General features: G+C 40.6%; 1 protein-coding gene across 3 annotated transcripts in view; it reads right to left on the minus strand.

Moving 5' to 3' along the window:
• Positions 1-12,263, minus strand: part of dcaf13 (ddb1 and cul4 associated factor 13) — a 154,175-nt gene that overhangs the window by 128,491 nt on the left and 13,421 nt on the right. For all 3 annotated transcript variants that reach the window (XM_068032314.1, XM_068032313.1, XM_068032315.1), the window contains exons 2-3: positions 6,330-6,529; positions 219-326 (exon numbers count right to left, since the gene is read on the minus strand). In XM_068032314.1, the coding sequence (XP_067888415.1) occupies positions 219-326; positions 6,330-6,386 (165 nt within the window). In that variant the 5' untranslated portion in view covers positions 6,387-6,529. The remainder of the gene's footprint in view (positions 1-218; positions 327-6,329; positions 6,530-12,263) is intronic.

The raw sequence follows: 12,263 nt of genomic DNA on the forward strand, positions 1-12,263 counted from the left end.
ATATAAACATGAATTTTAATCAAAACTCAACTAGTTCTGAACAAATACCTATTTAGTAGACTGAAACTTAACAAATTAATTGGTCAGAATGACATCTAATAGTTGCTTGAACAAACAGGTCATGAATTTTTAAAACTGCACCTTTTCACAAAGTAAACAGTCCTAAGCATATGACGTTGTTCCTTTCTAAATACACTTTCAGAGATACTGTTACTTACTGAAAAAAACGATGTACCACAGAATCTGGAACACAGGCCTCTGACAAAACCTGTGTGTGCTTGTAAAGTGCGGATGCACTGACGGTTCATCAAGTTCCAAAGTTTTACCTACATAAGAACAACAAGCGAAATTCACATTATGTCAAGAACTGAGACACAAACTACCTCTTTCTGAAAGTGCTAGAGAGAGAGAGAGAGAGAGAGAGAGAGAGAGAGAGAGAGAGAGAGAGAGAGAGAGAGAGAGAGAGAGAGAGAGAGAGAGAGAGAAGTCCAGTTTTATCAAAATCCCATCCACAAACATTTACTCCCTCCACCACCGATGCACAGTGGCAGCAGCATGTACCATCTACAAGATGCACTGCAGCAACTCACCAAGGCTCCTTAAACAGCACCTTCCAAACCCATGACCTCTACCAACCAGAAGGACAAGGGCAGCAAATGCATGTGAACATCACCACCTGCAAGTTCCCCTCCAAGCCACATACCATCCTGACTTGGAACTATAATCGCCATTCCTTCACTGTCGCTGGGTCAAAATCTTGGAACTCCCTTCCTAACAGCACTGTGGGTATACCTACCTCACACGGACTACAGCGGTTCATGGCGGCAGCTCAAGGGCAATTTGGGATGGGCAACAAATGCTGGCCTAGCCAGCGATGCTCACATCCCATGAATGAATTAAAAAAAAGTATTTTTATATATTTAAGAATTTCAACCAGTCAGAAATTTCAAGTGATTGCTAAACTTGCAAATCAATTTATATACAATGCATGAGTAGTAGATAATTTGACAGAATGCAATTTCCAGCTGAGTTTGTCACTATATAAACTGGGGCTATAAAAGCCAAGCCTTATTTTAAGGGCGCTGGAGCCCATTGGAGTAGCATGTGCATCATTACTTCTATATGGATATATATTTAAACCGGTTTCTCCAGGTCCTGGATGAGAACGCTGTAGCTGTAGCATGCACTCAGCTAGTGGGAGTTGCTTATAACATTGGTATCTCTTGTACCGGCATTCAGAACGAGAAATCTAACTCTACAACTGCAATAAAAGCAACTTGCTGACAGAGTGGTTGCATGTCAGCTGAGCAATTCTTCCTACATTTGGTAACAGGCAGGGGAGGTCAAGCAGAATGTCATCCTCCCTAATTATATGGGGCAGGGGGGAACTGCGAAGTATTTCAAAGTTATTGCCTTACCAAGTAATCTTTTACTCTGATCTAATTTTACCCCTATACGGAGGACAGCAATTCAGGGTGCCACCAGCTTGAATTGTGGTTATTCATGTGCAAGAAATACATGGGCCATTTACTGGCTAACGGACCAGTGGGTCATCAAAGCAGATTAGCATTCTAGTCTCACTTAACTATACAAACACTCACTCAATTTCCAGGGGAAAGAGGGGAAGTCATCAGATAGTGAACAGGAAGAGAAGCTTACCAGGCTTTCCTCCTCCTAGCTTGGAACAATGAAGCAAATTGTAATGTCTTAATACCATCCCAGCCAAGAACTGCTAACTTGAACCAAAGTGTATTTACCTGCCAAGCCATAAATTTATGCCATCACAAAAATGTTGCAACGTTGATTGTATTGGATGGTACTGTTATAGAGTTGTTTTACTTCTGCATGGTGAATCAATTCCAAATCAACAAGATAAAAATTTGTGCTTTGCTCACTGCGAGAATCCTACAAATACGGAGTCTGAGTAGTCTCAACCCAAAAAGATCTCGCACAAAATAACAATCTCACTCAGAGAAGTCATAAAAATTGCTGATGTGGAAAATATAAAAAAAGTCACACTAAAGTAGCAAGAAGATCTGTGATTTGGAGTTAAAGCATACTGTTGGTAAACAACAGAGGTAGCTTGACTTTGGAGCCAACCTGTGTTATACCTAATCTGAATGGAAATGTGTTCCATTCCCTGGCAGGCTACATCATCTTCCTGAGCACAAAAAAAGTGAAGTATTGGCATATATCGAAAAGCATCGTTACCATAGCTGGAAGAACACACAACAGAAGCATTAAACCATATCTTGCACAATCTAATATTCTGGTACCTATGTGCAACCTGGCCAGTCCTATTAAGTACTCCCTGTGTGCATCCATGTAATTCTAATTGCATGTTCTCTAGCTGTTTGCAAAAGTCAATTAGACCATAAAGTGCTTGTATATTTTATTTTAAGCTGCAGGTTGGAAGAACCCAGGTTAGAAGACATCTGTAACAAAAGGTGTCTCCTGCAGCGTGCCACATGGGCTAAAGACGCAAGAATTTTATCTGTTTAGCAGTGGACCTTCCATTGCAGTCAGTTAGTTGGAGAATATGTTCTTTATATGCAATGTACAGTACAATATATTATCAGGGCCACTTATTTATGGTGATTGACTAAATTAATGTGTTTTAAAGTATGGTAGCAGTGTTAGCAACACTATCGAGCTCAAATTCCAGGATTATGTGAAAATTGAATGGAAACAGTAAATCAGTATTCTTGATTACTGTCAAATCTTAATTTAAGCATGTGAAGTACATTTATCCATATCGAGAGAATGTAGGTATGACTATTGCTACTAAAATTAGTGCATTTGGCTAACATGGTGTTACCATTGGCATATCTGTCACTAGTCAGCAATTTCTATTGGACACCACTGCTCTATACATAGCAAGACTAACATAAAAACATACTGTATAAATTTGTCTGGGGCCTGATCTCTGGAAAAAAATCTTCAAGCATAATGCTTCCTGAGGAAATAGCACACACACAATACCTGAAGTCTCCCCTCTACTGCCAAGAATAGCGGGCATGACTTCCAACTGCTGATCTACCTTAGGTTTAAACCCATTCCAAATCCTAGGGGCAGACTCATTTACATATAGGAGAATGGGAGCCTGCAACATTTACAACACTACATTAGGTGCCTGCCCATGGAGGGCTAAACACTTGATCTCAGTCTGTATGCCTGCAGTAAAGGGAAAACTGTCGGGATTCCTGGGGAGGGCAAATCAGCCTGGCAACCTCACCTCTTCCAATGACATCAGTGAAAGACAACTCTACCAACCAATCCCTCTTGTTGGAATGTAATAAAATAGAAAAAGGGATGGAGTCCCAAGGAAACAGGACCTGCCCCCAACTCAGCACCCCTTCCACCCAGTTTGTACTTTTATTCCACCCTTAGAAAGTCAAAGAATTTCAAAGCCATATTCTCCTTCAAGTGACCCTTCCACATAAATAGGGCCAGATTTTTCTGTTCCTGGACCTGGGGCTATAGGATTACATGGGTGCAGAAAATTTGAAAAAAAAAATCGGGCAAGGGGAGGCACCAGGTCCCTCAGAGCCTGCCTAAATTCTTGCCCCACCATCACATGGGTCTATCACTATCATGAATGGGCATTCAACATCTGGAAAACCACATCTGTTGCTTAAGTGCCCCTTCCTTTGCTTGTACTGCAGCTCGCTGCCTTACCACCTCTAATTTGCTGCAATGTGGCTCTTTATCTTATATTCACCATCATTAGCTGAACTGATGCCTCACATACAACACACAGAATTACATCAAGCCAGAAGAGTTTTGTGAAATGACGGGTACGGGTAAATAAGAAGCAGGAAGGCAGGACTGCTGTTGAGATGGAGCCAAATTCAGAGAGGAATGTCACTGAGCAAAGTGCATGGTAAGGGTGCAGAGTGTATTTTTTGGTCGGACTGTATGGCAGAGTTGTACTTTGAAACTATTAGGTTAACCAGAAGATAAGAAATTACACAAATGATTATTTTTTTAGTTAGAGATTTGAAAGCAAAGGGAAATATTTACAGAAAATTAAAGTGCAAAAACAAAATGAGGAAGGCTGATAAAAGCATCTCAGTGCCTAGGTGTGGCATGTGAATGTTTAACATGTGATTCTGACTTGATGTCTCTCCTTTATGGACTCTGAGGTTAAAATATATGTAGCCAATAGAGTGGAGACTGTTTTGGTGTTGCCCTCTCAGAATCTGATCTACATGAAAAGGGACTGATAGCTTGCAGCTTTTTGTCAAATAGAACTTCCTTTTTTTGGCTTCAGCTCTGAAAATTGTCATTCCTGCAGCAGATACATATACAATTCATAGAATCATACAGCACTGAAGGTGGTCATTCAGTCCATCACACGTGAAACAGGTATTCTATTAGCCCCACTTTCCTGCTCTTTCCCCATTGCCACGTCATTTTTTCCCCCTTCAGGTATGAATCAATTCTCTCAAATATTACTTTTGATTCTGCTTCCACCACCCTTTCAGGCAGTGGATTCTAGATCTAAACACGAATAAAACAAAAAATGTAAAATCATGTCCCCTCTGGTTCTTTATCCAATCACCTTGAATCAGTATCCTCTGGTTACTGACTTTTCTGCCATGGAGAACAATTTCTCCTTATTTACTCTATCAAACCGTTTATGACTTTGAACATCTCTATTAAATCTTCTCTGCTGTTCCAGTCTCTTCACATAACTGAAATCCTTCATCCCTGGTCAATTCTAGTAAATCTCTTCTGCATCCTCTCTAAGGCCTTTACCTCCTTCCTAAAATGTGGTGCCCAGAATTGAACAGAATACTCCAGCTGAGGTCCAATCATTGTTTTATAAAGGTTCAGCTCAGCTTCCTTGCTTTTGCACTCAATTTATAAAAGTCAACACACCCCCTGCCATGTTTAAACCGCCTTCTCAACTTAATCCGGTCACCTTGAAAGATTTGGATACATACATCCCTCGGCCTCTCTGTTCCTGCACCCCCTTTAAAAATTGTACCATTTACTTTATATTGCCTCTTCTCATACTTCCTTCCAGATGTATCATTTCACATTTCTCTGCATTAAATTTCATCTACCATGTGCTTACCCATTTCACTAGTCTATGTGCTCGAGAAGTCTGCTACTAGCTGCTCATTGTTCTATATTTTATAACCATATTTCTGACTTTTGTGCCATCTGCAAACTTGAAAATTATGCCCTGTACAAGAGTCCAAGTTGTTAAAATATATCAAAAGGAGCAGTGGTCCTAATACCAAACCCAGGGAATGACTACTGTAGACATGTGCCCAGTATGAAAAACAATTGTTTACCATGACTCTCTGCTTTCTGTCCCTGAGCCAATTTTGCATCCATGCAGCTACTGTTCCTTTAATTCCACAAACTTTAATTCTGCTTACAAGTCTATTATGTGACACTCTGTCAAATGCCTTTTGAAAGTTCAGATACACACCATCAAACCTACCCATTACTTCAAAGAGGTTGACAAAGTTCATCAAAAACAATTTGCCTTGAACAAATTCGTGCTTTTTTCATTTACCATTTTTCATTTACCAGCCTTAAACTTTCCCAGCGCTAATTAGCCCTGGATTCTGATTTTAAAAAATCTTTTACCAACATCATTTTCACAGCTTCCACTATAGTACTGATAAAATAATAAACCTAAAAAGTCAAGTTATTCTTTTGTTACCAAGGAGGTTACTCAGTCTCAGAATTATATTCCATGTTCACTCGCATTACTTCACTAACATGTGCCTTCTATTACTTAGAAAAGCGTGGTCAGAAAAGGCTAATTATAGACTTTGCTAACTATCTTCAAATACAGATAAAACCGGTCTTTAGCTACATTTAATAATCAATTAATAAAACTTGTATTTTAGTAAACTGGTGCACATGTCAAGAGATTACGCAGAATGGTTTAAAAAAATAAGACATGCGCACTTTCTCGCTCATTATCAAAACATTTGCTATTATGGTTGGTGTATAAGTCACTTGGTAAAACACACCAATCATATCCGTACATGTCTCTCGTTTGTATGTCACAATTACCTTCACAAAACTTTGGCTTATACTGCTGCTAGCCAGAATTGTGTGTTTTTTAAAAAATATATTCACTTGTGAGACTACCCATAATTCATCTCAGAGTACCTAGTCAATATCAAGATAGTTATCTCATCACATTACTGGCAATGACATATCCATTTATCCATACTCTCAATCGATTCAGGCTCTACTCTGGCACCAATCCAGTTGCACCTTATTTATTTTACATTAAACTAATGTAGAAACCCTTTTTACAACAAATTACACAACTCAAAAATACATCCATCACTCACCTCGCCATTGCAAGCCCCAGATATTATTGTGGATAAACTCTTAAAATGTTTGGCCATGCAGTGCACACCATCCCTGTGGCCATCAAGCGATCCTATAAATGGTTTCGCAAAAACTCGTTCCAGTTTGGTTGCATTCAGCGCTCTAATGTACTCCCGAGGTACCTCAAATGGATGCAGTGCAGGATCATAATTCCGTGGAACTGAAAATATAGAAATTAGGACAAAGTCAATTATTTTGCAATTAAATTCTCTCATGATTAATATAGTAAACACGTCTTGTGAATAGCGGCGTGGGCCTAGACTGCAGACCAGTAAATCTCCTCCAATCTCAAACCACCTCCTCTCCAGTTTTCTCAGACATTAACCCAGAGCCTTCACTACCATTTAAAAAAAAAAATACACATTGAACCTACTAAGTTCTTTCTCTTAATTCATTTTTGGTTTCCTTTACACTCTTACTTTATCCTCATCCTCCAGAGATCACCGACACACTTTCCAAACCTATGACTTCTACCACCTCGAAGGACAAGGGGAGCAGATGCATGGGAACGCCACCTGCAAGTTCCCCTGCAAGCCACACACCATCCTGAATTGGAACTATATCGCCATTCCTTCACTGTCACTGGGTCAACATCCTGGAACTCCCTTCCGAACAGCACTGTGGGTGTACCTACCTCACATAGACTGCAGTAGTTCAAGAAGGCAGTTCACCACCACCTTCTCAAGGAGAGGGTACAGAGGAGATTCACTAGGATGTTGCCTGGGCTGGAGCACTTGAGCTATGAAGAGAGACTGAAAAGGCTGGGATTGTTTTGCTTAGAGCAGAGAAGGCTGACGGGAGATATGATTGAGGTATACAAAATTATGAGTGGCATTGATAGGTTAGATAGGAAGAAACTTTTTCCCTTAGCCGAGGGGTCAATAACCAGGGGGCATAGATTTAAGGTAAGGTGCAGGAGGTTTACAGGGGATTGGAGGAAAAAAATTTTCATCCAGAGGGTGGTTGGAATCTGGAACGCACTGCCTGAAGAGGTGGTAGAGGCAGGAACCCTCACAACATTTAAGAAGTATTTAGATGAGCATCTGAAACACCATAAGCACACAAGGCTACAGGCCAAGAGCTGGAAAATGGGATTAGAATAGTAAGGTGCTCGATGGCCGGCACAGACACGATGGGCCAAAGGGCCTGTTTCTGTGCTGTATAACTCTATGACTCTAAGAGCAACTCACCTAGTCCCACTCCCCTGCTTGTTCCCTGTAGCCCCGCAATTTTTTTTTCTGTTCAGATAATTATTCAGTTCTCTTTTGAAGGCTTTGATTGAATCGGCCTCCACCACACTCTCAGCTGGTGGATTTCAGATGCGAACCACTCTCTGCATAAAAAAAGTTTTTCCTCATGTCACTTGCTTTTTTTTGCCAATTACCTTTAATCGGTGTCCTCTGGATCTAGATCCTTTGGCCAATGGGAACAGTTTCTCCCTATCTACTCTGCCTAGACCCCTCATGATTTCGAACACCTCTATCAAATCTCCTCTTAATTTTCTTTTCTCCAAAGCAAACAGACACAGTTTCTGCATCCCATCCAGGTAACTGAAGTTCCTCATCACTGCAACCATTCTTGTGAATCATTTCTGCATGCTCACTCATGCCTTAGCATCCTTCTGAAAATATGGTGCCCAGAACTGGACAATACTCCAGTTGAGAATGAAGCAGTTTTTTTTTTATACAGGTTTATTTCAACTTCCTTGTTTTTGTATTCTATGCCCCTATTAATAAAGCCCAAGATCCCATATGCTTTATTTACTGCTTTCTCAACCAAACATGGAGATCAGAGAAGCTTGTTGGAAAAACAAAGTAGTTATAATGGCAGATTCAGTTCAGTTTCTAGTCAATGGTAACCCTCAGTATGTTGATAGTGGGGATTCAGCGATGGTAATGCCGTTGAATGTCATGGGGAAATGGTTTGATTCCAATATTCAAGGATTGGAAGATAATGCTCAGAGCTTTGCTATTTTCACCCTTACTTCCCTCAGCAACCTTGCAAGTGTCCATCCAGACAGTGTAAAAGTCAATGTTGAAATTTGCAAACTCAAGCAAATCTGGGGCTCAACTGGCCTCGTCATTCCTTACCAGATCAGGCTGAACCGTCAAGAATGATCATGCTTCACTCTTCTCAGCTATAAGTATTTACACCTCCAGTCATCCTTCAGAGCAACGATAACCCAAGGCACATTTTCCCCTCAAACTGCTAACCCCCATCTATCAGGCTGAGCTCAGTGGTAGCACTCACATCTATGAAACAGTAGGTCATGGGTTCAAGCCTCAGTCCAGGATTTAAGCATAATCTAGGCTGACACTTCATGGCTGAAGTGTCTCAACTCGATTTATCCACTTTTATTCCATAACCCTGAACACCCTTACCCAACAAATATCTATTGATCTCAGCCTTGAAAATTTCGAGTGAGCCCAGCATCCAGTCTTTTGCTTAAGAAAGTTCCAGATGTCCAGTACCCTTTGTGTGAAAAGTGCTTTCTAATTGTATTCCTAACTGGTCTAGCTCTAATTTTAGGATTATGTCCTCTTCATAGGATCATAGAATGGATACAGCACAGAAGGAGTCCATTCAGTCTGTCAAGTCTGTGCCAGCCCTCTGCAAGAGCAACTCAGCTAGCCCCACTCCCCCACCCTTTCCCTATAGTCCTGCAATTTTTTTTTCCAAGTGCTTATCCAATTCCCTTTTGAAAGTCGTGAATCTGCCTCCACAGCACTCTCAAAGTGCATTCTAGATCCTAACCACTCACTGCGTACAAAAAAGTTTTCCCTGATGTGGTTCTTTTGCCAGTCACCTTATATCACTGTCCTCTTGTTCACGGCCCTTCTGCCAATGGGAACAGCTTCTGCCTCTGTATACCCCTCATGATTTTGAACGCCTATCAAATTTCCTCTCCACCTTCTCTTCTCTAAGGAAAACAGGCCCACCTTCTCCAATCTATTCATGTAACTGAAGTCCCTCATCCTTGGAGACATTCTCTAAAGCTTTCACATCCTTCCTAAAGTGTGGTGTCCAGAATTGGACACAATACTCCAGTTTAGGCAGAAACAGTGGTTCATAAAGGCTCATTATAACTTCCCTGCCACCTTCAATGATTTGTGCACATATGCCCCCAGGTCTCTATTCCTGCACACCTTTCGAATTGTGTCATTTATTTTATATTGCCTCTCCTTCCTATCAAAATGTATCACTTCACACTTCTCTGCATGAAATTTCACCTGCCACATCTCTGCCCATTCAACCAGCCTGTCTAGGTCCTCTTGAAGTCTATCACTAACTTCCTCACAGTTCACAATACTTTCATGTTTTGTGTCATTTACAAATTTTTAAATTGTGCCCTGTACACCCAAGTCTAGGTCATTGATTTATCAAGAAAAGTAGTGGTGCTAGTACCAATCCATGGGGAACCCCACCATATAGCTTCTTCCAGTCCAAAAAAATAACCGTTCACCACTACTTTCGGTTTCCTATCACTCAGCCAACTTCATATCCATGCTGCCATTGTTCTTTTCCTTCCATGGACCTCAAATTCACTGGCATTTTATCACATGCTTTTGGAAGTCCACGTACACCACATCAACCTCACTACCCTCATCAACCCTCTGTGTTAACTCACCAAAAAACTCAATCAAATTAGTTAAACATGATTGGCCTTTAACAACTCATGCTGGCTTTCCTTAATTCATCCACACTTGTCCAAGTGACTGATAATTTTGTCTCAGATTATCAACTCTAAAAGCTTTCCCATTTTGCAAGCTAAAACTGACTGGCCTGTAGGTTGAACAAAGTTGTAACATTTGCAATTCTCCAATCTTCTGGCACTACCTCTGCATCTAGGGAGGATTCAAAGATTAAGTCCAGAGCCTCCATAATTTCCTCAGTATCCTCAGATGCATCCCATCCAGCCCTAGTGACTTACCAATCTTAAGTATAGCAAGCCTTTCTAATACTTTAAGCCCATCCAATGTCTCAACTACCTTGTCTTTTACAATGACTTTGGCAGCACCTATTTCCTTGGTAAAGACGTTTGCAAAGCACTCATTTGATACTTCAGCTATGCCCTCTGCTGCCATGCGTAGATCCCCTTTTTGGTCCCGAATACCTTTTATCTTACTACCTTTTTACTATTTATATGCCTAAAGACGACTTTTGGATTCCCTTTTATTTTAGCTGCCAGTCTCTACTCATACTCTCTGCCTCTCATTTCGTTTTTCACTTCCCCACTGAACTTTTTATATTCAGCCTGGTTCTCAATCGTATTATCAACCTGACATCTGTCATATGCACCATTCTTCTGCTTTATCTTACTATCTCTTTTGTCATTCAGTTGGCTTTGGCTGCTCTACTGTTCCTCCTCGTGAGAACGTACCTTGACTGTACCCAAACTATCTCCTCTTTAAAAGCAACCCATTGTTCTGTAACAGTTTTGCCTGCCAATCTTTGATTCCAATTTACCTCAGACAGATCCATTCTCATCCAGTGAAACTGGCCCTCTTCCAATTAAGTTTTACTTTAGATTGCTCCTTGTCCTTTTCCATAGTTAACCTAAACCTTAATGATAAAATCATTACTGTTCCCTAAAAGTTCCACTGACCCACCTCATTCCCCAGAACCAGATCCAGCAATGCCTCCAACCTCATTGGGTCAGAAACATACTGATCAAGAAATTTCTCCTGAACCCACTGCAAAATCTCTTTCCCCCTCTCTGCCTTTTACAGTATTACTATCCCAATTTATATTAGGATAATTAAAGTTCCCTATTATCACTACTCTACTGTTTTTGCACCTATCTGTAATTTCCCTTGTTTTGCATTCTCCCAAAGGAAATAGTTTCTATCCTCATCAAATCCCTTTACCATTTTAAACACCTTGATTAGATCAGCTCTCAAACTTCTAAGCTTAAGGGAACACAAGCCAAATTTAAGCAATCTGCCTCATAATTTAACCCTTTACGCCCTGTCATTTTGCACTGTAACCCCCTCCAAGGCCAATACATCATTCCTGAGGAACTAAAATACAGGGTAGGGTCTGACCAAAGCTTTGTGCAATTCAACAACAACTTGCACTTATATAGTGGTTTTAATGCATTAAAATACTTCAAGGCACTTCACAGGAGCATTGCGAAACAAAATTTGACACCTAGCTACATAAGGAGATATTAGGACAATAACCAAAAGGTTGGTTAAAGGGAGGCTTTAAGGAGTGCTTTCAAGGAGGAGTGAGAGGTAGAGAGACATAGAGGTTTAGGGAGGAAATTCCAGAGTTCAGAGCCTAGGCAGCTGAAAGGACGACCGCCAATGATGGAGTAATTAAAATAGGGGGTGCGCAAAAGGCCAGAATTGGAAGAGTGCAGAGTTCTTAGAGGATTCTAGGACTGGAGGAGGTTACAGGAATAGGGAGGGACAAGACCCTTATTCAAGAATGGCATAAAGACAGTCCTAGCAACTACAGGTCAGTTAGTTTAATACCAGTGGTGGATAAGGTTTTCAAAACAATAATCAGGGGGAAAAAAAATCAACAGACACTTGGAGAGGTTTGAGTTAATTAAGGATAGCCAGCACAGATTTGTTAGAGGGTTATGCCTGACTAATTTAATTGAATTTTTTGATGAAGTAACAGAGAAGGTTGACAAAGGGAATGCAGTGGATGTTGTCTACATGGATTTTAAGAAAGCATTTAATAAGGTACCACATAAAAGGCTGGTTCACAAAACTGTGGCTCATCAAATAGGAGGATCAGTGCCCAATTGGATAAAAAAATTGGCTTAAGGACAGAAAACGAGTCATGGTAAATTATTGTTTTTCAGACTGGAGAATGGTAGACAGTGGTGTTCCCCAAGGGTCAGTGCTAATACCATTACTTTTTTTGCTATATATAAATGA

Source organism: Heterodontus francisci, chromosome 5, assembly GCF_036365525.1.
Source record: "Heterodontus francisci isolate sHetFra1 chromosome 5, sHetFra1.hap1, whole genome shotgun sequence".
Lineage (NCBI taxonomy): Eukaryota > Metazoa > Chordata > Chondrichthyes > Heterodontiformes > Heterodontidae > Heterodontus > Heterodontus francisci.